This window comes from Opisthocomus hoazin, chromosome 32 (assembly GCF_030867145.1).
Source record: "Opisthocomus hoazin isolate bOpiHoa1 chromosome 32, bOpiHoa1.hap1, whole genome shotgun sequence".
NCBI classification, from domain to species: Eukaryota; Metazoa; Chordata; class Aves; order Opisthocomiformes; family Opisthocomidae; genus Opisthocomus; species Opisthocomus hoazin.
In genome coordinates, this window is record NC_134445.1 from 3,744,651 (window position 1) to 3,770,974 (window position 26,324).

Here is a 26,324-nt window from a genome sequence, read left to right on the forward strand (position 1 = left end):
AGGAAGAAGAAAGTGGAGAATGTGTCAAATAGAACAGAAAAGTTTATATTTGGAAAAAGGAACAGGAGAGGAGGTGTTAGATCTTAAAAACAGAGCACTGAATGAGAAAGCAGTAGCAGACCCTCTACCACTACCAGACTGCAAGAACACACGCACGTACACACAGAGGCTTCACAACACCCAGCGCCCACTGACTGTGATGTGCCCCTCAGATTGCTGCGCGAGTGTCACGCAGGGGTACTTCAGAATCCTGACAACCACGGAAAATTGTTGAAGATTACAGATTTTATATAACTTCCAAGGTTATTTAATGACAATCATCGGCCAATTTAAAGGCTGATAAAATTTGCTATAATCAAAACAGCGACTTAAACATTTCAAAGCGCAGGGGTTCACTCAAGACTCACAGCAGGGTCTTCACAGCAAATCTCACACACAGACACACACACAGAGAAAAAAGGGCACAGACGCAAGCACAGACACAGAGGTTGAACTGTGAGCAGAATCTCCCTCTGCACTACTTGTAGTCAATTACTGACTTTTCTCCTTCGTCGGCATCTACCAGCGAATGATGAGGCAACATTTCTCCTTCATTGGCATCTATCAGCGGGCAACCGTTGAACTTGACAAAATCTACCCGGAGAGGCATCCCAGCTCACGACGAGACACTGGGTCCCAGCCCACTGCGATCCTGGAGAGCTCCAAGGGTCTCACTCAGCATGGCTATTTATAGGATCGCGAGACGACTGACTTTGGTCAGCACTTTATTCCGTTCTGCCGAACACAACTTGTGTCAGGCGGTTCTGCTGTCTTAGCAGCAACCCTACAACTCCAGTACTTCCCAGACAGTACAGTTCTGGCATCTACCAGACAGACTACCAGACAGTCCAGGCAGCAGGAGCTCCAGGGACGGTCAGGCAGCGCCTGATGGTCCCAATTCACGGCTCTTTGAACCAAGGCAGGAACACAACATTGGCTTCTCCTGACATCGCCAGGTGGCCCACCGGGGGGGCTGCACCACCACATCCACAGACACTGAACCACACCACAGAGAACTGATGACGTCTGCACGGCTTTCATGCCAATCCTGCCGCTGAAAAAGAGCGCTTTCTCCCCAGCTCGGTGCTGGCACGTCCCTGAGTCACGTCCTCACTCCTCTCCTTCCAGGTCAGCAGTCCTCAACGTGAAAACTGGGGAGGGAAAAAGAGAAAAAGAGGGAGAGCAGCATCAGTGGAGGACCTGCCGGCTGCTGCTGCTGCGGCCCCGTTCTTGGGACCACCCCGGCAGAGAGGAGCTGGTTTGCTGCCCATGAACGGCATTTGACCACCCAGCTGACCGGGTGAAACAGGCAATCTCACAGATCAAGGGAGATGATGCCCAGTCCCCAGCACCCGCCAAGCGTTACCTCTTCTTCTTGGCATTCTCTTCAGCATTAGGCAGCTTCTTCAGCATCGGCCAGCTGCTTCTTCCTCCCTTCTGGCATCAGGTCATCCAGAAAGCTGAGCTCTCGCTTTGAGAAGCACCAGTCCATCGCTTTGCGGACAAAAACGAGAGCCAAAACCTTCACCAAGAAGAGGGCAGATGCGATCAGGCCTGAGATGATGCCACACCTCCCACCAATGCTGAAAACCTCCTGCTGCCCAGCAACAGCGGCTCTTACCATCATGGGGAAGACGATGGCGGCATGGGACACCTTGATGGCCCAGAGCAGGACGAGGCAGATCAGCTGGATCAAGGTGAAGAGATGCACCTTTCGCAGGGGGACGTGCCGCAGGTAGATGAAATCCGGCTGGTGTTTGGCCGGCATCCAAAACAGCTTCAAGCGATCGAAGAACTGCAAAAGAAGAGGGAAAAGCTGCCGCCTTGCGACTGCGGAAAGCTTCTGGCCCCGTGGAGATGCGCAGGGAGTCATCAGGATCTGGCTTGCCGTGAGAAACCCTGGATCCCTCCATCCTCCTCCTGGGAGCAGCACCCCTTTTCCCTTCGCTCCAGCTATTCACTGGCCTGCCCGTCAGAGCTGCCCACCAAACAGCAATTATTCCACGGTATTCTATTACTAGCATTTCTCGGCCCACTGAGTCCCCCAGCAAGGATTTCCAGCGGTGGTAGGAACTATCTTCCCTTTGACCTCCACTCCCGCATTTTCACCTAGCCAAACACTGACCTGCCCCGAACCGTGAGACCGAGAGGGATCAACTGGCCTGGTCCTCCCAGCCCTGCAGACCTCCCGTGCCTCCACCAAGCTTTTTCTTACACAAAGTATTGTCACGGATTGCTTTCGGGGAGGTTCTTCCCACACCACTGCTTTGTTCCTGCTTCTACAGAGGTGAAACACCAGGGAGCCGACACGCTGCGCGCTGTAAGAATGGCCGTACCTGAATTCCTCGGAGCGACGACACCCCCATGTAGAGAAAGACGCCATAAAGCACGGGCATTGGTATGAACTGAAAAAAGGAAGGCAACCATTTCTTTTTTTAAATTGCATTTGCAGCATTACCCCTCTCTCCTACAGCCACTGCCTAAAACTGCCCACAGCTTTCCAGCTTCCACAGGGTTAGAGATGCGTCAGATTTGAACCAGGAGAGATTTTGTGCGAGCGAGTGCGATAATGCTCTGCTTTCAGCTGAACTTTGGGCTTAGGTTGGAGGAAAATCAGGCATTGCACCCATGCTACCGTATGCCGTGTTCTGTGACGGCAGAAAAGCATTTCTACGTATTCTTGTGGCAACACACAAACGTGCCGTGCCTCCTTGGAGCCTAGAGATGAGATTACTTTGAGGGAGGAACGGGCAAGGAAGCCCACGGGGATGATCGCAGCCTCTTTAGCTGCTGAGAACGGCTCTTCTGAGGCACTGGGGGGAGCAAATGGCAACGGATAAAGCGCTGCCTGTCCCAAAGAGAGCAGATGTACTGCTCTGAATACGCTTAGCTGTAACCCATCAAGACGGATGGGCCTGAAAGACACCTGCAAATGAAGGCAGCTGTGTGCTGGCCTGCCTCGAGCACACCACGCTGGGGCTGAAGGGCTGGGAAGCAGAACCAAGGCTGGTTCCCACCATGCCTCAAGCCCCAGGGTTTGGCATCGCCTCCTCCTCCGCTCCACAACCACTCTGGCCTGCAGAGAGGACACTATTTTTCTACAACCGCCAGAAAGCTCGTGGTTGGTGGGTGTTTTGCGTTTTCCTCTTACCTTTAACACAGAGGTGAGGAAGACCGAGCAGCCCATCAGCACAAAGCTCATCAAGCCCGTGACTCTCTGCTCTCGTATCCCCAGAAACTTGGGTTGTTCTCCTGGAGCGGAGCACTCAGACTCGACTTTCAGGCTGTTCACGTGGGTGATGGACAGCACGGTCGCGGCCACGAACCAGGGCAGCCCCATCACGGAGCACACCCCCAGCATCACGGCCACCATCAAGAGGTCCAGGTGGTACCCGCATCCTTTCTGGGGGAAGCAAAACAAGAAACAGAGCATCCCACAGCACAAGAGCAAGGACAGCGTCGCAGCTCACGCTCAAACCCTACTCCAGCGCAGGTCGCATCCTTGAAAACTTACAGCAATTAAAATCTGGCAGGAGTGCAGACAAAGTGCGTTTGGGGAGTTGGTGTGCTAGCTACTTCTCAAAAAAACCCCAACCCACTATTTTTTTCATTCCAAAAGAAATTTCCACCACTTGCAAGAAAGATGGGACTCTTCAATCTTGCTCAAAGATTAATTTGTCGCCCCCAGACATCGCTCCTCTGAACTCCCTGTCATTTGCTCCCTGTGTCATCAGCAAGCCAGGAGGGCCTCCGGCCACACAGCCTGACATTGTCCCAAACCAATGCCTTCGCAAAGCATTTGGAACAGGAGCTTCTCCCCACACCTGCAGCCCTGAGTGGGTTGGGGATGGGCTCATCTCTTGCAGCCCCTTACCTTCAGCCTGTGCTCCTTCCTGTTCACAATAACGGCAGTGATCTGCTGGTCCATGAAGATCAAGATGGTGCACAGCAGAGCTGGGATGAGCGCAGCCAACACCGTCCACCAAGGGTTGGGTCCAACGGGGTTGATGAACCACCCGCGGTCGTCTCGGGTAGGCTGCAACAAAACACACGCATCAGCATCCTCTCCTGGCTCACTTCACTCGCCTGTGTTTTCCTCTCCATCCCGGGGTCAGAGCACCTCCCAGCCCTGCCTCCAGGTCACCCTCTCCCACGGGCTTCAGCAGTGCCAGCGGCCTCTTTGCAAGCACCTAGACATACTTCTCCTGGAGGTATCTACTTTGGGGGTGGGCCTCTCCTGTCCAGAAGGAGACAAGGCACTTGCACATGCAAGAGGAGATGGTCACACTGACAGCATCTCCTCCAGACACAGCCGTGTCGCGCCCCGGCAGTCCCAAGGGCCAAAACCCGCTCCATGCTAAAAACACCCCCTTACCTTGAACATATCGGGGACCTGGAGCTTCGGTGATGGGATCCCAGTAACAAAGTCGATGAGCACCATGACAACGATTGTGAGGAAAACAGCAAAGTCACTCACTGTGCACCGCACCTGGGACAAGAACCAGAGCTGAAAGGGGCATCGCAAACGAGGCCATAACATGAGACGGAAAACTTAGGGACATCAGCAACATGAAGGCTGGGTAACAGAATCCCACCGCTCAGAGGACATGCAGCCAAATCCCTTGCTTACGTTCTCTTGCTGCATTTGTCACTCTGAGATCTGCCGTCAGAAGACAACAAAAGTTTAATTTGGTGGAAGAGGGATGTTTTCATTCAAACCTTCAAAAAAATATTCAAAAATAAGGAAGCAGATGTCGGCCACTACAGCCAGACTCACAGCTAAAACGGGAGTAAGGCACTGTGGCACTCTTTCTTCCTCAAAAGGAAGACACAGTCTCTTTTTCTATGCCAGCTCCGCATTTGAATCAACTTTCCCCGTGAGAACATCATGCACAGAAGGTGAAAAAAAAAAAAACAACCCTCTGGAAGACCTGATTTCCCACTGCCAGAGCAAAACATCACTCTGGGGCAGGTTGCGAGGCAGCTGGGAAATGCTACAGTCGTTTTGCCCTCCTGGAAATGAGCGAGGGACATCCAAGCTGATGGAGAGCTTGGCCTTCAAGGTCAACGGTGCCCAGCTTGACCAAGTACTGGCAAATCCTGCTTCGTGGTCTAAGCAGTTGAAAGACAAAGGTGGAGACTGCTGCTGGCCACCATCTTCTACCTACTCTGGTTGGGAAGTAGCGGCTGGTTTTAAACTTCTTCAACAAGCTCGAGAGGACAAAGGTGCAGAAGAAGAGGATGCAGCACCACAAGAAGACATCAGGCACGTAGGGGCCGTTGTGCCCACAGGCAGCTCCTTGGAACTCTCCGTGCAAATACTGACATTCCTGGAGAAACAGAGCGTCAGGACACAAAGGCAGTGCACGTGCAGCAAGGAAACCTCGGATAACTGCGGTGTTTTCAGGATCTCCGTCCAAGATCCATGATCCTGTAACTGCTGCTGCCAATGGAGATTTCTATTTCATGAGCAGCAGCAGCCGAACAAGGGACACACCCAACTAGACAGAGGAGAGTGGAGAGATGAGATGTGATGGGACACCATGTCACAGACCCATGGCACATCCTCCGCTTGAAGGGCCGGGAACCGTGGCTGAAGACGACACCAGAGGGGAAGGAAATGCTGCAAACTCTTGGGGACAGAGAAGGAGGGAACAGGGAAGGAGGGCTAAGACAACCGTGATAGGAAAGGAGAAGAGACAAATCGGCCCTTCCCGGTGGAGGGCTCACAGGACATGGCCAAGAGGGGATGAAGAAGTCCAGAAGAGCCTCCCATCCTATGCCTGGCCTCTGCTTCCAGCAACAACAGTCCCAGAGCCTGCTCAGATGGGCACATTTCTGCCCATACCCAGAGACAGCGCTGAACCAGAGAGCAAGGCCTGGAGATCTTACCAACCCAGTAAGGAAGCCAATTACTACCTTCAAGCATGAACTCCAGTCCAACAACCGCTACAACAACCAAACCACCTGCTTCACCTTGCTCCCAGTCAGAAATATTGTCCTGAACCGACTTGAGGCGGACAGGTATTACCCACCATGTTGGGGACAAGGTGCTCTGGACAAGGTGGACCAAGCGCGTTAAAGCCAAGCATTGTGTTGAAGCAATGACTTTCCAGAGCAGCACTACCACAGCTGGAAGCCCATCATCACACAAAGGGCTCTGACTTTTGCACCACAACCCCACACCCCATGGCCGCGGCGCGAGGAAGCAGTGGCTCGGGGCACTTACTGTCACCGTGAGGTTTTCCCAGGTGACGCCAGACACATTGATCTTGTTGCTCTCCCAGAAACGCAGCGTTTCGTTGCTGGGCTGGGCCGGTGCCTTACACTTACAGCTGGCAGGAGACAAGCCAAGACAGGGGTAAGGGAAAGGCGAGGGAGGTGCAGCCCTCAGCTCCTGCCGAGGCACTGCAGCCTTGTAGGAGGAAAAAACCCACCTGTAGATGGTGAGGAGGTCAAGCTTGCTGGGTGTGTGCACAGGGTAGGTCTCTCGCAGGTGACCCAGCTTCTCCAGAGCCTCATAGATGAAGATGAGGCAGATGAGGGAGGCGAAGGCTTCTTCGGTGAAGCGGGTGATGTAGCACACCAAAGAGCTGGCGTTGGTGGCCACCAGCACTATGCACAAGAAGGCGGTCCACAGCCCGATGCACGCCCGCAGAGAGAGATAGGAGAGCGAGTGCTCCCTGGGAAACCAAGAGAAAAGCAAGGCTGGAAAGGAGCAACTGCTCGCATCTTCCCTGGGCAGCGCAACTTGGGCAGCCGCATCCTTGGGCTTTCTCCTCCTCCTGCTGCTTTGCTTTAACCCTGAAAACCCCAAACGACCCCATCCACTCTGCAGAGACCGAGGCCTCTCGCACCATCACCTACTAAAGCAGCAGCCGGCAATGTCTGTGACACAAAAGACAACTTCGATCTAACAAGGACCACAAAGAAAAATACAAGAAAAACATCTTTTCTCCATCACTGCCTTCTTCCAAAGGCTCTCGCAGCACCCAGGCATGGCAGCCAGCCTTACTTGCAGAATTTGTAGAGGATATTCTCAAACACAAGGATGGGCCCGGTGCTGCCGAGGATGGTCAGAGGTTGGCCAGCAAACAGCGAATACACCACGCCGGTCATGGACGCGCCCAGCAGCGACTCCATGGCACTCTGTCCGGGGAAGAGAGGCAGCAGCGACTCAATGGATCAGCACGGAGTATAAAACCCAAGCAAAGCCAAGTGACTGCAGCGAGGACTTCTGCACGAGTTGTGTCCTGCCCCATGCCACCCAACAGAGAGAGGCGCTCACTATGTGGCCATCGGTCGCCTCCCCCAGCAGTCCCCCGAAGGTGATGATGGGAGCCATGCAGGCACAGTAGAGGAAGAGGAAGGACGCCAGGCACTGCAGGCTCAGACCATCCCGAAAGTCGCTCCAGAACCATGGGGCTTTCCGCTTCACATCCAGCACCAAACCGCCAAACAGCCTGCAGGAAGGGGAAAAAATGCACAGTGCCATGTCCACGAAGCAGCAGAGCTCGACCTGGACGCATTCACACATCTGCTTCCACCCCAGAGCAAGAAACCCTGCGTGCACTGACGCTGCGCCTGAGCCCAGCTGCCCACATCTCCCACCTGCCCAGCCCAGGGGACCAAGCTGGTGATGTGCAGCCCCTTCTCTGAACCAACTAACCCCCAAAAAACAGCCAGAACGGAGGGGCATGCTCACATTGTAGAGGAAAACAGATAAAAAACCCAAACTATTCAAGCTCACACCTTCCCGTCCGCTGCAGCTCAGGACCACCATGCTTCTCCACATCGCTGCGAGAAGCACTGTCGTTGACACCTCCTGGCATCTTCCTTTTTTCCTGTGGAAACACCAAGAAGATAAAGCTATGTATTTGTAACCACTGGTTCGTTCTGCTTCTGCTCCGGCTGTGTGACTGTGCCAAACTGGGACCTGGTGAATCTGGGACCCTGAGCAGCATCCCCAGCCATCAGCCATCCTGCCCGGCCCCCTCGCGCCTCCCTCCGCCGCAGCACCCACCTGCGAAGGGACGTTCTTCGGGGGCTCGATCTGGATTGACGGGTCCCACTCTCCTGGTGGCAGGACCATCACCTGATCCAGAAACTCCTCGATTCCAGCCACGAGGTCAGCCCGGTTCTTGGCTTTATAGGCAACGGCATGGAAAACCTGCCGATAGGAGACAGCCTGGTGAGAAGACAACCCATCTCAGATGTCCTCACCCGTGCAATAAGCTCTTGCCTAAAGGCAAGACAATTCTCCCCAGATTTCCTGCTGGAACTGGCAGGACAGGTTCCCCCAAAAGGAAAAGGCTGTGCATCCTGGTATTTGGAATCATCTCCACCAGGCTCCCATCCCCTGTGGCACACCTCTGCTGAGAGAGCAGAGCCTTTGCTGGCCATGCCAATGCCACCCCTGGGGACAGCGTGCTGGGCACCCCAGGGTTAAGGGCAGGATGCACCCCGGTGGGATTGCAGCCTCCGGGATGGGTGGTGATGCGAATCCATGGGTTTGCTTTGGGCTGCAAAGGAGGGCTGGGCTATTTGGAAAGCTGCGGGCAGCTGGGACAGCACATCCTCCCCTTCACTCCTACAGAGACAGGGAGAGGTGAAGAAAGCCAAAAAGCACCCGCTGATTTCTCTTATCTCATCGCACCTCATCTGTCATGATAGAAGCCATGCACCTGCCGACCTCATGGTACTGCTGGGCTTTTCCTTCCGGCCCAAGCAAAACAAACAGGAACCTGGACAAGAAAAGTCAAATGAGAGAGAGCACCACGCCCGGGCTGAAAGAGCACCCAAGGAAAGCCCTGGCAGCTCCCAGCCCAGAGCACGGCTCGAGAGGGGACAGGTGGGCTCAACGACTCCAGCAATGAATTTGAAATTCATCAACATCAACCACAAATTTCAGTTTTGGGCCAGCTTTCACTAAAATTGGCCCATGGCTTTCAAGGCTACAGCAGGGAAGGGACAAACAAAGGCGAGCACATGTGGGTGGGAGAAACGTGCTTGCTCCCACGGCCCTCGTTCCCTCGGGACGCCAAACAGATGCCTGCAGTCTGATGCTTGCTTAGGATGTTTTAAAGGCAAACTTTGTGCTGCTCATTCCGACCTTGTTGGGATGGGAACTTCCGCCATGCCCGGGAGGAGGACAGCCGGGCTCAGGCGGACGAACGCCACGATGGGCTGGCGAAGGAAAGCCAGCTCTCCCACGAGCACGTTGGACGCTTCTGCCCCGCTGGGAATCTTCTTCAGGAAGTGCAGCTCCGCCTGGGCACGACAAGCGATTCTCAGGCAGTTACCCCAAAAACAAAGCCCACAGCACTCTGCAGCGCGCTCTGCAGACAAGGTTGCAAGACCAAATCTGGCCCTAAAGGCGGAAGACAGCTACCAGTGCCTCACCTTGCTTAAATCCATTGCACTCGCCTCCTGGTTCACCCCATTTTCAGCTCCTGCGGAGGTGGGAGAAGGATGAGGGGTGAGTGCTTGGGCTCACAGAAGAAAGGAAGAACAGAAGAAAGGAAAGAAAGAAAGAAAGGAAAGAAGAAATAAAGGACGAAAGGCCGAAAGAAAGGCAGGCAGGAAGCAAGACAGACAGACAGACAGACAGACAGACAGACAGACAGAAAGAAAAAGACGCACGCTCAGAGAGAGGGACAGGGTGTAATGGGGTTGCTGCTTCTTTGCCACTACAAGTCTAATGGGGCCAAAGCCTGGCAGAAACCCTCTCCTGGGGCCAACGCCTGCAGGAATCCTCACCCGGCTTGGCGAGCGTTTGCTGGTCTGACCGCCTCTTGCTCACATCAACATATGAGCAGATGCTCAGGAGAAGGTTTCTTTTCTTCTCCTTCTGATGGTGATGCCTCTTCAGGAGAACTTCCCGAACTCTCGCCCGCATGTGCTCGTCAAACTCTGTCGAGTGCTCTTGCTGGCCCAGGATCACGTCTGGGGATGGCAAAGGGAAACCAAGCCGTTAGGACAGAAACCCCCCTCAGGTCCTGACCCACAAAGCCCCCCGGGACGGCTGTGCCACGCAGAATACCCTAACGCAGGATCAGCCTTGCTTAGCAAGGCATTTCACTACAGTTCAGCCTCTGCAGTGAAAGCAGCAATGGTTGTTTGCTAAAACCCACCATCCTGCTGCTTCTTCATCACTGCGCTAACAGAATCATTTCCCATTCTGAATAATGCCATTTTCAGGCCCCATCTGGCTGCAGAATATTCTCTAATCGCTTCTCCAACCCCACAAATGGCTTTCAAAACCATCCCATATTGGAAGAAAAAGCTGGTGCGACTGTTGCACGACCAGTCAACACCCAAAACCATCTCACAACTTCAAAACACAGTGGGACTTCTGGAAAAAGACGCGCGTCTGGGACAGGGTTTTATTCGGGAGTGAAGGGCACCGCGGCGAGCCGAGCTCGGCCGTTCCCACAGGGACGCAGCGCCCACCTGCAATCTCTCCCATGCTGGTGGCACAAACGTCCAGCAGCACCGTGCCGTCGGTGATGCAGCTTCTCAGCTCCAGGAGGCTGTGCAAGGACAGCGTGCCCACGAAGGGCTTGCTCCAGCGCTCGCCGCCATCTTCCACGTCCTCCTCAAACTTCAGCCACCTGCAGACATCGGGTGCCATCAGCCCCATTGCAAGGAAACAGCCCCAGCTCCGCAACCCCTTGAACAGAGCTACGGGGTGGCAAGAGGAGAAGGCTGCTCGTATCGACACCTGCACCTGCAAAAGCTTCGTGCCCGTGAGAGCGGAAAGCAGAGCCCGTGGGCGCTGCTGGTGAGGGGACCCCTGTCCCACCACAGCCGGCAGCACGCATTTACCTTGCCGATTCCTTCCACTCGGCTTCTTCGCCCTCTTTCACGCAGATCTCATCCAGCTGGCTGAACAAGTCGTGCGGAACGTGCTGCTCGTCCTCCTCGGTCCCGAGGATGAACTGCACCCGCTGGGACGGGCTGTCTGGGGGCAGAAGGCAAAGCCTCGTCCCGTTACTGCGCTTTAATATGGCCCGTCACACTCACAGGCAAAGTGGGCATCAGAGCAGCACCAGCTCAGCCCGAAATCTTGGGCTGGGCCCTCTCCCCTGGCTCTGTCCGGGCTTGCACACAGCCACACTGAAGGAGAAGCATCTATTCCACCTCCACAGAAGGGAGGGCAGCTTTCCTTCCCCACGCTTCCACTTTCAAGCATGGATCCTTCTAAGGAAGATCAGCCTAAATGCAGGAAGCATTTAACTGCCTTAAAAAAAAAGAAACCAAAGACATAGAAAAGTAGCCCCGAGGAGTTTAGAGATGGCCACGGCGGGACTTACGGTGGTAGCCCTGCTTCGTCGGGGCAGAGTCCTTCTCCCGCTCCAGCTGCTGACGCTGCTGGCTGTGGGCTCGCTCATGCTGCTGGCTCTGCCTCTCCACCGGCATCCGCACGCCCGTGCACAGGGTCCGGTGGCCTGCGAAAAAGCAGCAGTTGCAGCGCTCTCGGTGCTGCGGAGATGGTTGACGCAGATGCCACGGTTAAATCAGTGCAGCCATCCCAGGACAAAGCACCAACCGCTCTTCGTTTGATGTTCACTGGACCCCCGAATGCCACAGACCTGGCCTTTCTGCCAAGCCTGTTTGACTCGAGCTCTGCAGCAACAGAGCGACCACGAGCGATGGCTCCGGGTCATCTGAAAGGGCCCTGAAAGTATCGAACCTCTCCTCCAATTCCACCTTCGGCTGGACAACACCCACACTTGCTCCTTACGCAGCCACACAAGGTCAGGCTTTTTAAAATCTTTCCATGGCACAAGCCAACGAGAGAAGATCAAATCAGTCCCGTGACAATGAACTCCACAACAAAGAAAGAAAACCACAGCCCCATGCCTGCAGCCGTCAGATTCTTCTCCTGACCTCTCCCAGCCAGGAGCAGCCTCTGTGAGAAAACAAGCCCTCAGTGCTCCAGCCCCGTGGCTGAAACTCACACCGTGGCCTCCGGAGGGGCTTTGGCCCTCTCTTTAAAACCCACGGTATTGATAACGTGAAATAACTGGGCTGCTCTATGAAGAAGCACGGCACGCCTGGCTGCACATGCTGTGACACCGAGCAAGGGACGTTGTAGGGACTTTGTGCAACGGGAAAAGGCGCTGGGCTGGTGGCCCCTCTGCCAGCATCTCGGCACAGACTCACCTTCCAATGCCTCCGTTTCATAGTGGATGTTGACCAGAGCGCTCGTTCTTCCCTGGTCAATCACTGCCTCTTCGTCAGGTCTCTGTGCAGCAATGAGAAGAAGGTAAGAGGTGGGACTCGGGGTGTAGAGCTCCCTTACTGCTTCCCGGCCATCCAACACCCCTGCGACCACACCAGTCCATGAACATCAGGTCTCCACCTGCCTCCTCCTCCAGGCACACCTCTAAAAACATGGATTTGTGCAGGTTTTTCTTCCCATACCCAAATAAAACAGCCCACAACATCACCTATGTTATACACAATGGGAGTCTGGGAGTCTCTGCTACAGGAGGAGAAGACTCCGGGTTTGAGACCAAAGACAACGCTCCTGCTTTGTTCTTCAAGTTCCTTTTTGAAAAAAAAAAATAAACAAAACCCAAATAAAACAAAACTAACACAAAAGTAGATTTCCAAACTGGGAAAAAAACCCCACCAAAACTGCGCTTTGGAGGACACCAAGCTTCCGTCTCCAGACGTGGTACCTGCAGGGCTCACTAGATGCCACTTGGCCACAGGACATGGTCACCAACAGCCTCCAAAGGCCCTCAGGAACCTCCAGCACCTCACATGGGTGTCAGACTGGGAATCCATGCAGCGATTTGGGAGTTGCAGCTTTCCAATGCCCCGCGGGCCACACAGGCAAAGTCTCCTCCTCTCTCACAAAACCTTTTGCCTCCGTCCCACGACCAGCGACGCCAAACCCAACCACGGCTGCCCTCCCCGGCACAAAGCATCTCCCCCTGCCCAGCCTCCTGCGCTCCGCAGAAATGCCAACGGGATCTGGGGGAGAGTGTTCCCAGGGTTGGGGGCTACTCGGCCCCTCAGCAGAGCCCTGGCCGTCCCACCTGTAACTCTTCCAGAAGGGTCATTTGGCGACCCCCGCTCCGGTCCATCCTCACGTCCACCACCGGTTTGGGGGGATAACAGAACGCAAAAGATCAGTCAGGGGCCAGATTCCTCCGTGACGCTGGGACAGCCCTCACCGAGAGGAGCTCAGTGGCACCCAGAGTGCTCCGACTCCAGGGACACAGAGCGGGACCCTTTATGAAGTCACCAGCTCTGATGCACACCCAGGCGCTCGCACAAAGCGACACGCCCCGAGACTCTGCCCGCTTGGAAAACTTAGCGGATGGGGACAAACCAGCGCTGTTTTCCAGCAAAACTCTGCAAACAGAGAACTGGGCTCGAAACGCCACGTCCTGCCGGGGCCAAAGGCCTCTGCAGCTTTTGGGGGTATTGAAAAGCACAAGCTGCCAAAATGCAAACTGGGGTGCAAACCACGGCAAAAAGGCACCTTACGGGGCGGCACCGACTTCCATCCACATCTCCTGGAGAACATCAGGGCGTTTCAGGAAGGTCTGCCTTTGGCACAGCCTCCAGCCCTCGGGTGCTTCAATAAACCCTCGTTAGCCTGACCAGCTCCCCGCATGGTACGCCAATGCCCAGATCAGCGACATTCTTTACTCCCCTCCAGCTTCGCGGCAAGATGCTCCGAGCATCCCATCGCCCTTCCCCAGCCATTGCAGCATCCCCGATGGCCACTCCGACCAACTCGGAGTGGTTATTCCATTCAGGAAATTGCTGCACGGTCTCAGGATTTCATAGAGCTGCGGGGTTGTGGACCCGTCGGCTTGGGATGGGGTGGAGCAGGAAGGTGCATCCTGCGGTCCGATTTGTACACTGACTGTAGCTTCCAAACGTGCCAAAATGTGGCCAAGAAGGCTGAGCAGGCAACCAAGAAAACGGCTGTTTCTGCTGCAAAGGCTCCCACAAAGGCAGCACCTAAGCAGAAGCTTGTGAAACCAGTCCAGGTTTCTGCTCCCCATGCTGCTGGAAAGCACTAAACTGTTGCTCATGCTGAATAAACATCTGACTAACTTCTCTTTCAAGAATTTTGTAGCCGGCTGAACTTGAGCCAGCAGTGTGGCCGGGTGGCCAAGAAGGCCAACGGCAGCCTGGCCGGTATCAGCAATGGTGTGGCCAGCAGGAGCAGGGCAGGCATCGGGCCCCTGCGCTCGGCACTGCTGAGGCCGCACCTCGACTCCTGTGTTCAGCTTTGGGCCCCTCACTACAAGCAGGACCTTGAGGTGCTGGAGCACGTCCAGACAAGGGCAATGAAGCTGGTGGCTTCCTTCAAAGCACGAGGCTTTGCTGGCAAAGCAGCTGGGGCGGTTGGGCGCCCGGAGCTGTGTTGTGTCCCCCTTGAGAGGATGAAGCACCGAGTCATTTCTGACCCTTCTCTGGCCTGTGATTTTGGGAAGTGGAGCTCTGGCTCTCGAGGGATGCTCTGCAGGGCTCTTGGCTGTCTCTCTTGCTCTGGTTTCCTGACCAACCAGTTTACATTCTCTGACAGTCACTGCAGATTGAGGATGGTAGAAACCGGGCAATTTCCTTCTGGCTTTAGAACGTTGTGAAAGGATGTGCACTGCCTGCTCTGTGTGAGAGAAAGCAGAATAGGCAGCAGTGGCAAATCTCACTGGTTTTGGGCTGGGCAGCTCAGGACACTTCCTCAATCGCGTTGCCTGGATTTTAGTTGTGATGGTTGTAGCATGGAAGAGAGGGATAAAACTGTAACTCTGTGGCCCAGTTTTCAAATCTAAGCTGCTCACTTTTGGGTGCAGACAAACCCATGTTCAGTTTTGGTTCTTTTGTTCCCGTTGAAAATCCATCATCTTTATAGTGTGGCGAAGCAAGTTTCCCAAATCAAACAAGTGCTGGCTCTGCATGAGGCTTTTACCACAGCTTGAGGGACCTAAAGGGTTTTCTCTCTTGTGCCGCCACCTTCATCCACCCCCCAGTCCCATTTCGGAGCTGCCTGCCCAGCCCTGCATCTGGCAGAGGTGAGCAGTGTGACTCTGCTGTCCTCTGCCTCCTGCAACACAGAGCTCAGCACAGTGACTTGCACAGGCAAATAAAAAAAAGGAAATAAATTAAATTAAAAAATAAAGTTAAAAAATAAAAAAAAAGTTATTTTAAAAATTAAAAAAAAACAAACAATCCCAAACCCTAGGTACTAAGCAGGACTTTGCAGACTTGGTAAGCCATTTCTACCGAGGAGCCTTTCCCCAGAGGCTCTGCAGTTCCATTCACCCATGCTGCACAGGTCTTCGCAGCGTTGGGATTGCTCCATTCTAATCTGTTCTCTGCCAGATTTTTACCAATACCAAATTTTGCTTTACGGCAGACTGTTTAGTAAAAAACTCATTAACCACTGCCAAAACACAGCCCTGACCCACCAAACACTGAACACTAACATTCCACACTTCCCGAGAAACTTCTCAGTGTTGCAGCAGAGTCACTGCTCAGGGAAATTACGCTGTGCTTCTCCTCAGCTTGGAGCAGCCATCTCTGTGCAACAAAGGCTACTGACAAGCCTTCATCACTAAAAACTACACCTCTCCCTTTGAACCTCTGGTAAACTTGCAGCTTCTCTAAACCACTCCCCTGTATTAATTCATCCTCTAGGAACCCGTACAGGTGGAGCCAAATCACGTACGAAACCCACGGACTGCTTTATCGCTTACAATTTCCAGCTGCTCCTGGAACTCTTCACCCTCTATAACTTTCATCAGGGGCTTCAGCTTCTCTTCCAGTTTCTTCCCCTCCTTGGCTGGAAGAAGAACTCGCAGCCTCATGCCAGCACCTTCACAGAATCACAGAATCACAGAATGGTAGGGGTTGGAAGGGACCTCTGTGGGTCATCTAGTCCAACCCTCCTGCCGAAGCAGGGTCACCTGCAGTAGGCTGTAGAGGACCTTGTCCAGGCGGGTCTTGAATATCTCCAGAGAAGCAGACTCCACAGCCTCCCTGGGCAGCCTGTTCCAGTGCTCCGTCACCCTCAGAGGGAAGAAATTCTTCCTCATGTTCCTTGGCATGGTCTCCTTCAACTGTCTGATCATGTCCAGGGCCTGCACAGACATGCAGAAGAAAGAGCATTTACACACCTGCTTCACAAACACCGCCCACGTCCAGATCTCCAAGCCTTGGCATGAGCTGCCGACACAGCGCTGGGTACTGACCCCCGCCACTCTGCTGCAGGTGAAGGAGCAGCGATACTGCAGAACCACCAACAGCCTTGGGGCTCAGGTGCAAAGCCTGATCTGCTCCCTCACTTAAAATAAACCATCAGGCTTTTATTTCTGCTCCAGGCACAGCGCTGCTGCTGCTGCAGGCAGTTTCTTTCCCCCCCCTTCCCGCAACGGTCAGAAAACAAACGGCACGACTTTCAGAGGCCGCCTGGGTCCAGCACTCGACTGCCAGCCGGCTGAGCGCTCCTTCGGCGGGCTTGAGGCCCTGGGGCGGTGCGGATCCCTCGCTGACTGCTCACACAGAAACGACACTTGCAGACACCACCCACCTCTCCGCAGAAGCTGACTGTGCAAGAGAACTCGCCTGACCTGCTGCTTCGTGCTCTTGTGCAGTTTGACCGAGAAGTGAATATCCCTCATGGCTCTTTCTAGAAGGATCACAGTGTACGGCCGCTTTGTTTCAGGATTCACACATTTCTCAGCCACAGTGGTGGCGATGTCTCTAAACATCTGCTCCAGCTGTGTCTGTCCTTCCTTGTCCCATACCTGCAGCAGCTCCCCTTTGGATAAAAGATGCAGAGTCAAAATAAAGAAACCAGTTCATAAACAGCTCCCATCTGACTACGGAGTGAAAACTCTAGTCGCTCTGTTAAATTTAACAGCTGCCTGAATGCTCTGGTTAGACGTTGTAATAAATGTATACATATAAAATGTGTTCTCAAACCAGCAGATGGAGAAAAGAGGAAGAGCCCCCTCCCTTTCCTTTGGTGTTAGCTTTATTACTGTTGTGCAACGGTTGTAAAAACCACTTCATAAATGTTCTTAAACATAGAACCTTGGGGCGGGGAAGTTTTGGGACTTGTTTGCTCGGCAGGGTGCCGCGGCTTCCTGCTTTGTGCTGGGCTGGCATGGCCGGGAGCGGGGGGCAGGCTGGTCCGCGGCGCGGAGCGGGGGGCTGCGATCTTCGTCCTCGCGGCCGCCGGAGGGAGCAGGACGACCCCTAGCAACAAGTACGCGCAGCCGCAGGAGGATACAAGGATGGGCTACATAGACTGCCTAGAACCTTCTCTATGAATATGTATTAGGGACAGGGAGAACCTATGGCAGAGTCCAGAAATTTCTCTATGAATATGTATTAGCAGACCATATATAAACTGGGGAAGGGGACTGGGCGGCGCGTGCCATTGGTAGAGCAAGAGACTCCCTAGTCGCCCAGCGCTGTTCTTGCCTGCTTTGCTTGCTTAAAAAAATTTGGCTTTAATAAATATAACTGGCTCTTACCCTTTATAACAATTTGGTGCCGTGACTCGGATACAGGTTAACTTGGTTCGGGAATCCAAACTCTGGGGAAGCGTCCCATCCCATCTTCGGATGGCCCCTGGGTGGACCATTCCCTCTTCCAACACCTGTACCTCCGAACCCTAAATTAAGGAAGCAGGCAAGAAGAAACTGCAGTACCCCGCAATTTTTGTGCACAAAGAGCCGAACGAAGGCTCCAGGACGCGTGAGTATTATTAAAGGTTTCCTTTCGGTCGGGGTGAGTTTCCCAAGGTGCGACTGGTACGGAGGCACCTCGGAAGATGGGACAGGGGAAAAGCAAGCCCTCTGGACCCATGAGGGGGGGGAGGAATACCCCCAGGATGCCCTCTAGAGCTGATGATGAAGTATTGGGCTACCTCGCCGAGGAGGAAGGATAGGCCTACCCGGTATACTGCCAGACAGTCCCTTAGGGTTAATGATTGCCCACTGGGGAGATTGGATGTCTAGGCGAGGAAAGAGTAAAGAAAAGATGGTATATTATTGTATGCAGGTATGGAGTGGGAAACAAATAAGAAGGGACCACCTATATTGGCCCATTTTTGGTTCCTTTGAAGATTGGATTTGTCAAGCTCTGAACATATACGTGAATTCCAAAGAACCTTTTAGCTTAGAGGAGAGCGAATATGCTAGTTTGTGGATCAGATCAGACACTACGATTCATGTTTTTACTTTGAGAGAAAAGAATTCTAAGAAAAAAAGACTAAAAGTCCTGAAGAGATCCCCCTTTCTCCTCCTCCTTATACTCCTCCCGCACCGTCCCCAGATCCCACTCCTCCCCCTTCGTCCCCTCCTTCTGTCCCGGTGCCGGATCATGCCTCTCCTCCTCCTTCCCCAGTCATCCAGGAAGGATTATATCCCTTAAGGGAGATGGCGATGGGAGGTCCGCAGCCAGGGATGGGGTTTGTATCAGTTCCCCTGAGTTACCCCCTGGGAGTGTCTGAGAGGCTGGATCAGTTCCTGGGTCCTAATGTGTATACCTGGGAAGAACCGCTGGCAGTTTTGGGCATATTGTTATTACTGAGGGAAGCTCAGAAGGTGTATGTGCGAAAGGAGGAGGAGACTCAAAAGAAACAGGCAAGGATTTTGGTGGCGGCAGTCTGAGAAGGACAAAAGGTGGCTCCAACCCATACAGGGGAAGCGGGTGTTTCAGGGCCTAGGGAAAAACCCCTGAGGGACCAAGGTGATTCGAGGGACAGGAGACAGGTTGAGTGTTTTTATTGTCAGAGAAAAGGGCACATGAAAAGGAGTTGCAGAAAACGCATATGAGATGAGCAAATGTTTAAGGAAGATTAGGGGAGTCAGGGGCTCTATTTGCTGGGGACTCGTAGGAAAACAGAGCCCTTGATAAAGTTGAAATTGGGTCCCCAGCGCCAAGAAGTGGAGTTCCTTGTGGACTCCGGGGATGAAAGTTCCACAGTCCAAATAGTGCCCCGGGGATGTTCTCCTTCCCCAGAGAAATTGCAAGTCAGATTATAATCTGTTAGGAAGAGACCTAATGATTGAGCTAGGAATTAACTTAGAAGTAAGAGACAAGGACGAGGCAAGAATCAATCTTGAAGTGTGGTACACCCCTGAGTCAGTCGGGGAACTAGAAATTACTCCTTTTCAAATTACTATCATGAACCCCGAGATCCCCATAAGGGTAAAACAGTATCCAATGTCCCAGGAGGGTAAAAAGGGGTTAAAGCAAGGACTATTGGAACCTTGCATGTCACCCCGCAACACCCCTATGCTACCCGTTAAGAATCACAGAATCACAGAATCACAGAATAGTAGGGGTTGGAAGGGACCTCTGTGGGTCATCTAGTCCAACCCCCCTGCCGAAGCAGGGTCACCCACAGCAGGCTGCACAGGACCTTGTCCAGGCGGGGCTGGAATATCTCCAGAGAAGGAGACTCCACAACCTCCCTGGGCAGCCTGTTCCAGTGCTCCGTCACCCTCAGAGGGAAGAAGTTCTTCCTCATGTTCAGACAGAACTTCCTGTGCCTCAGTTTGTGCCCATTGCCCCTTGTCCTGTCACTGGGCACCACCGAAAAGAGCTTGGCCACATCCTCCTGACACCCACCCTTCAGATATTTGTAGGCATTTATAAGGTCCCCTCGCAGCCTTCTCTTCTTCAGGCTGAACAAGCCCAGTTCCCTCAACCTCTCCTCGTAGTGGAGATGCTCCAGTCCCCTCACCATCCTCGTAGCCCTCCACTGGACTCTCTCCAGTAGCTCTTCATCCTTCTTGAACTGGGGAGCCCAGAACCGGACACAGTACTCCAGATGAGACCTTACCAGGGCAGTGTAGAGGGGAAGGAGAACCTCCCTCGTCCTGCTGGCCACACTCTTCTTGGTGCACCCCAGGATCCCATTGGCTTTCTTGGCAGCCAGGGCACACTGCTGGCTCATGGTTAACCTGTCGTCCACCAGGACACCCAGGTCCCTCTCCGCACAGCTGCTCTCCAGCAGGTCCACCCCAAGCCTGTACTGGTGCATGAGGTTGTTCCTCCCCAGGTGCAGGACCCTGCATTTGCCTTTGTTGAACCTCATCAGGTTCCTCTCTGCCCAGCTTTCCAGCCTATCCAGGTCACGCTGAATGGCAGCACAGCCTGCTGGTGTATCTACCACACCTCCCAGTTTGGTGTCGTCAGCAAACTTGCTGAGGGTACATTCTAACTCTTCATCCAGGTCGTTGATGAAGAAGTTAAACAAGACTGGGGCCCAGTACTGACCCCTGGGGGACACCACTTGTCACCAGCCTCCAACTAGACTCAGCACCGCTGATGACAGCCCTCTGAGTTCTGCCATTCAGCCAGTTCTCTATCCACTTCACCGACCACTCATCCAGCCCACACTTCCTGCGCTTCCCTAGGAGGATATCATGGGAGACTGTGTCGAAAGCCTTGCTGAAGAAGCCGGATGGCTCCGATCATCTAGTGCAGGATTTAAGGGAGGTAAATAAGAGAACACTTACTAGATTCCCAGTGGTAGCCAATCCGTATACTTTGTTGAGCCAGCTCTCTCCAGAGCTGAAGTGGTACAGTGTTATAGATTTAAAAGACGCTTTTTGGGCTTGTCCTCTGAAGGAGGAGTGCAGAAACTACTTTGCTTTTGAATGGGAGGATCCCGAGACTCATCGGAAGCAGCAGTTAAGGTGGACTGTGCTCCCGCAAGGATTTACAGAGTCGCCAAACTTGCTTGGGCAGGCCCTGGAGACGACCTATTATCAGCGGGGGGAAAGCCAAAAAGCTGTAAGGGAGGAAAGTGCAAAACTACTGAATTTTTGAAGTCTAAAGGGACTAAAAGTATCTAAGTCCAAATTACAGTTCACTGAAGAGGAGGTGAAATACCTGGGACACTGGCTAAGTAACGGGACTAAGAAACTAGATCCCGAGCGGGTAAAAGGCATCTTGTCACTTCAGGCACCTAAGAGTAAAAGACAAGTAAGGCAATTGTTGGGGTTGCTTGGTTATTGTAGACAATGGATTGAAAACTATAGCCAAAAGGTAAAATTCCTATATCAAAAATTAGTTAGGGAAGGATTAATAAAAGGGTGCCAAACAGATGAGAAGTGTTTTGAAGATTTAAAAGCAGATTTAGTGAATGCCCCGGTGCTAAGTTTACCTGATACCAAGATACCTTTTTATCTATTCGTAAATACAGAAGAGAGAACGGCATATGGGGTTCTAACCAAAAAAATGGGCAGATAGGAAAAAACCTATAGGTTATTTTTCAAAGTTGTTGGACCCTGTTAGTAGAGGCTGGCCCACCTGCTTACAGGCTATAGTGACTACAGCCCTTCTAGTTGAGGAAGCTGGGAAGGTTACCCTAGGGGGGGAATTAAAGGTATATACACCTCATAATATAAGGGGGGTATTACAGCAAAAAGCAGAAAAGTGGATTACTGATGCTAGACTATTAAAGTATGAGGGTATATTAATACACTCTCCCAAACCAGAAATTGAAACAACCAGTCTACAAAATCCAGCCCAATTTTTATATGGGGAACCAAGTGAAGAACTGACGCACGACTGTGTCCGATTAATAGAATCCCACACCAAAATAAGGGAAGATTTAGAGGAGGAGGAATTGCCCAGCGGAGAGAAATTATTTGTAGATGGATCATCGAGAGTAGTAAATGGGAAACGAAAATCAGGATATGCCATAATAGATGGGAACACTTCAGAGGTGAAAGAATCTGGCCCTTTGGATACAACCTGGTCAGCCCAGGCATGCGAGTTATTTGCGGTCCTAAGGGCGTTACAGCTGCTAAAGGGAAAGGTGGGGTCTATATTCACTGATTCCAGATACGCGTATGGAGTGGTCCATACTTTTGGGAAGATCTGGGAAGAACGGGGACTAATAAATACACAAGGAAAGAATCTGGTACATGAAACCTTAATAAGGCAAACTTTGAAGGCCTTGAGGGGACCTAGGCAGGTTGGTAAAAACATTATTAGAAAACATTGTACCAAGATATGGGAATATAGCTGTAATAAATTCAGACAGAGCACACTTCACCTCTAAGATTATTAGGGAAGCTTTGGATCCTCTGGGAACGCGACGGGAATATCATACCCCGTGGCACCCACAAAGTTCGGGAAAAGTAGAAAGAACGAACGGGGAAATTAAGAAACAATTGACTAAACTGATGATTGAAACTAAGATGAACTGGGTAAGATGCCTTACACAACCCCGGACAGATACAGGAATCTCCCCTTTTGAAATGTTGTATGGGATGCCCTATGACATAGAAATACCAGCCGAACACCCCAAAATTGAAGAAAGGGTGTTACAAGAGTATATTATTGAACTGATGAAGCGGAGGCGAAAACTAGTAAAGAAAGGATTGGTGGTACAAAGACCACCTCTAAATATAGCAATACACAGGGTCAAGCCCGGAGACGAAGTGTTGATTAAAACCTGGAAAGAATCCTCTCTGATCCCTCGTTGGGAGGGACCCTTTCTTGTGTTACTTACCACAGATACTGCGGTTCGAACGGCCGAACGAGGTTGGACTCACACTACCAGAATAAAAGGACCTGTTCAAGAATCTCATTGGGAGGCAATAGGGAACCCTGACAACCTGAAGGTCACCTTCCGGAGGAGGACTGATGAGTAAAGTTATCACGCGAAGGACTTAATGAATGGGACTGCATTCTGCCCAGTTTCTGGTTGTATATGTTACCCTTTTGTTTGTTTTAAATGTAAAGTCATGAGCTTCCATGATAGAAGGCTGTCTCCAAAAGGGCCTCTTCCAAACTTCTGCAGCTTATTTCATTTCAATCAGTTCAAGTCTCTGTTATAGTGGTTCTGTGGTTCTGTGATTAACGGTAATAATAATAATAATAATAATAATAATAATAATAATAATAATAATAATAATAATAATGTGTAAGGACAATTGGTGGGTTCATTGTAAAGAGGGAGATTTCACCCCAGATATTTGTGATAAAACCCAGACAAATTGTCTGGAAGTCTAAAGAGTGGTGGGAAGTATACACAAAGGGCGTAAATCCAGAGCCTGGTTGTGTGCACTTTAATGAGCATAGGGAAGCCAATCCTGAAATAATTAGAGTGGCGTGCCAAAAACAATTAAAACACCTGGCGTGTTTAGCCCCAGAAATAAAGAATAAAAATTGGGAGGCATATAGAACTCTCAAAAGGAGAGAAGGGAGAACCCCTGAAGACTACGACTGCTGCTGAGACGATGGAACACCTTGCTGCTCCAAGCAACGGAGTAGGCAAAGGAGGCAGAGACGTAAGGAAATCGTGGGGAACTAAAACCTTCAATACAATTGCGAGAAAGCCCCCTAAATCTAGGTCCGGGATGGCACAATACACTCGAACCCAAACCTCCCAAACTAAACTACCCGAGAATAGCGACCCCCACTCTGAAATGGTTACCATCAACCCACCAGTTCTCCTAAAAGGGGTATTAATACTTTGGATATGCTGCCCCTTAATGATACTATCGCAACCCAGATAACATCGGGAGGGGGACCAAGCTTTCTATGTCAGCTGGTCCCGAGGCCCCGATGCTGGGAATATATGGGATTTTATATGTGCCCTAGTTCAAATCCTGGAAAGGGGTACTGCAACTCCCCTAATCAATATTACTGTAGTTATTGGGGTTGTGAGACCATAGCCCCTAGCTGGATACCGGGGGATGGTATAGATAAATACCTAAAGGTCCAGTGGGGCCCATATGGGTGCATCCCACCGCAGGGGTGGGAAGGACGTGGAAACTGTAAATACCTCTTTTTAAATGTTACCCAGCCCACGGATAGAGGGTGGATAATCAGAAGAACGTGGGGGATAAGGTATTGGGAACCTGGAACCGATAAGGGAGGAACGATTTTCATAAAGAAGGAAAAAGTAGAAGACCCTCCCCAAGAGGTCGGTCCCAATAGGATCATTAGTGGACCTAAAATAAAGACATTACCCTTACCAAAGTCGACCCCTAAAGGACCTAAAATAGAGATATTACCCTTACCAAAGCCGACTCTGCGTCGGACAAGTATTACAGAACCAGGAAATTATATAAGTAGTGCTATAGCACCCCCTACCGGTGGGAAGCAGGACCCTCCTCTTTGGAAAGTAATGCAAGCTACATATGATACCCTGAACAGAACCAACCCCGAGTGAACTAATAAGTGCTGGTTATGTTATGATTTAGAACCCCCTTTCTATGAGGCAATAGGGGTAAATAGTACATATAATTTTAGCACTAAAACCGCACCTCCCCAGTGCTCATGGGGAGATAGGAAAAACGGAATAACTGTGCAACACGTCTCGGGGACAGGGGCCTGCATAGGCAACATACAGGGGCCAAAACGAAGGCTTTGCAGCTCTTTCCTTCCCACAGGTGTTTGATGCTTCTAGTGAATATTGCATCCAAGTTATCATTGTCCCAAGAATATTATATCATTTGGAGAAAGCAGTCTATGATCACTGGGATATAGGAACACCCCATATCATAAAAAGTGAGCCCATAACCGCCATCACAATAGCCACATTGTTGGGCATTGGGGCAGTGGGGGCGGGGACGGGAATAACGTCTCTAATTCAACAACAACAGGGTTTCAACTCCTTGCGAGCAGGGGTAGACGAGGATTTAGAACGAATAGAGAAATCAATTACCGCATTAGAAAAGTCTCTAACTTCACTATCAGAGGTAGTGTTACAAAATAGAAGGGGAATGGATATTCTTTTTCTACAGCAAGGGGGGCTCTGTGTGCTGCTCTAGGAGGAGAATGTTGCTTTTATGCTGATCACACAGGAGTAGTACGAGACACTATGGCTAAACTACGGGAAGGTCTGGAAAAACGCAAAAAGGAAAGGGAGGCTCAACAAGGATGGTATGAATCGTGGTTTAATCATTCCCCCTGGTTAACTACACTGTTGTCAACCGTTGCCGGACCTTTAATATTGTTGATGTTCACTCTAACCTTTGGGCCTTGCATCTTAAACAGAGTGATTGGATTACTAAAGAATAGATTAGAGGCGGCCCATTTAATGCTGTTAAAAAGACAATACAAATACCTAGAGGATGATGAAACCAGTAAAGGAGAGACCCTAATTCTCTTCAGCCCGAGAGACTGTCGCTCGGTTTGAGGAACAAAATGGTAAAAACTAGAAGGGAGGAATTGTAATAAATGTATACATATAAAATGTGTTCTCAAATCAGCAGATGGAGAAAAGAAGAAGAGGCCCCTCCCTTTCCTTTGGTGTTAGCTTTATTACTGTTGTGCAACGGTTGTAAAAACCACTTCATAAATGTTCTTAAAACATAGAACCTTGGGGTGAGGAAGTTTTGGGACTTGTTTGCTCGGCAGGGTGCCGCGGCTTCCTGCTTTGTGCTGGGCTGGCATGGCCGGGAGGGGGGGGGAGGCTGGTCCACGGCGCGGAGCAGGGGGCTGCAACCTTCGTCCTCACGGCCGCCGGAGGAAGCAGGACGACCCCTAGCAACAAGTACGCGCAGCCGCAGGAGGATACCAGGATGGGCTACATAGACCACCTAGAACCTTCTCTATGAATATGTATTAGGGACAGGGAGAACCTATGGCAGAGTCCAGAAATTTCTCTATGAATATGTATTAGCAGACCATATATAAACTGGGGAAGGGGACTGGGCGGCGCATGCCATTGGTAGAGCAAGAGACTCCCTAGTCGCCCAGCGCTGTTCTTGCCTGCTTTGCTTGTTTAAATAAATTTGGCTTTAATAAATAAAACTGGCTCTTAGCCTTTATAACAACGTGAAGTTCACAAAAAGAAGAACCCTATGAACAATGCACATCATTACGACAGACAACACCGGGAAGACTTCAGACAAAACACCCACCACAGAAACTCTGCACTGCAGAAAGAGAAGCGCAGCTTTACTGGAATTCTCACTGCCCAAAACAAGCCCCACAGTTCCGATCCTACCAAGAAACCAGATCTGCCCTTACCGCTGAACTGAACTGTCCAAAGCAGAGCAACCGCCCCCTGCCTCTCCCTGCACCCTTCACAAGAGATCGGAGGGGAGAAACTCTTCAGCGCTGCCTCACCTTTTCTCCGTGTCCGGAGACACCCATGCACAGGAGCCGAGTCTTCTACAGGACACTCGGAACTCCTCCAGCCAGATGCAGGTACAAAATGCAAGACGATACCACCGCGGTCCCACCACTTTCTACCCATTTCTCAGCAGACAAACAACCCTGTGGCCTGCACCAGCGCTGCGTTCGACAAAAACCTTCCAGTA

At 51.8% G+C, this 26,324-nt stretch overlaps 1 protein-coding gene across 1 annotated transcript; it reads right to left on the minus strand.

Annotated features, from left to right (window-relative positions):
* Positions 1 to 1,432: 1,432 nt before the first annotated feature.
* Positions 1,433 to 15,309, minus strand: LOC142365161 (electroneutral sodium bicarbonate exchanger 1-like). Its single transcript, XM_075445718.1, has 23 exons — positions 15,280 to 15,309; positions 12,208 to 12,289; positions 11,351 to 11,489; positions 11,188 to 11,201; positions 10,867 to 11,002; positions 10,492 to 10,652; positions 9,799 to 9,984; positions 9,442 to 9,530; positions 9,152 to 9,309; positions 8,696 to 8,783; positions 8,063 to 8,209; positions 7,792 to 7,883; positions 7,328 to 7,502; positions 7,055 to 7,188; positions 6,477 to 6,722; positions 6,269 to 6,374; positions 5,208 to 5,369; positions 4,415 to 4,528; positions 3,914 to 4,075; positions 3,191 to 3,442; positions 2,376 to 2,444; positions 1,661 to 1,834; positions 1,433 to 1,561 (listed from the first exon to the last, which is right to left on the minus strand). Exons 1-23 carry the CDS (start codon positions 15,289 to 15,291, stop codon positions 1,433 to 1,435), a joined length of 3,027 nt encoding a protein of 1,008 aa, XP_075301833.1. The 5' UTR covers positions 15,292 to 15,309.
* Between the last annotated feature and the right edge of the window lie 11,015 nt (positions 15,310 to 26,324).

Coding starts and splice junctions, on each gene's coding strand:
- LOC142365161 (XM_075445718.1), bottom strand. Junction 8,784..9,151: donor GAAGTTCCCATCCCAACAAG/GTCGGAATGAGC, acceptor TTTCTTGTCCAG/GTTCCTGTTTGTTTTGCTTG. Junction 1,562..1,660: donor CCATCGTCTTCCCCATGATG/GTAAGAGCCGCT, acceptor TTCTTGGTGAAG/GTTTTGGCTCTCGTTTTTGT.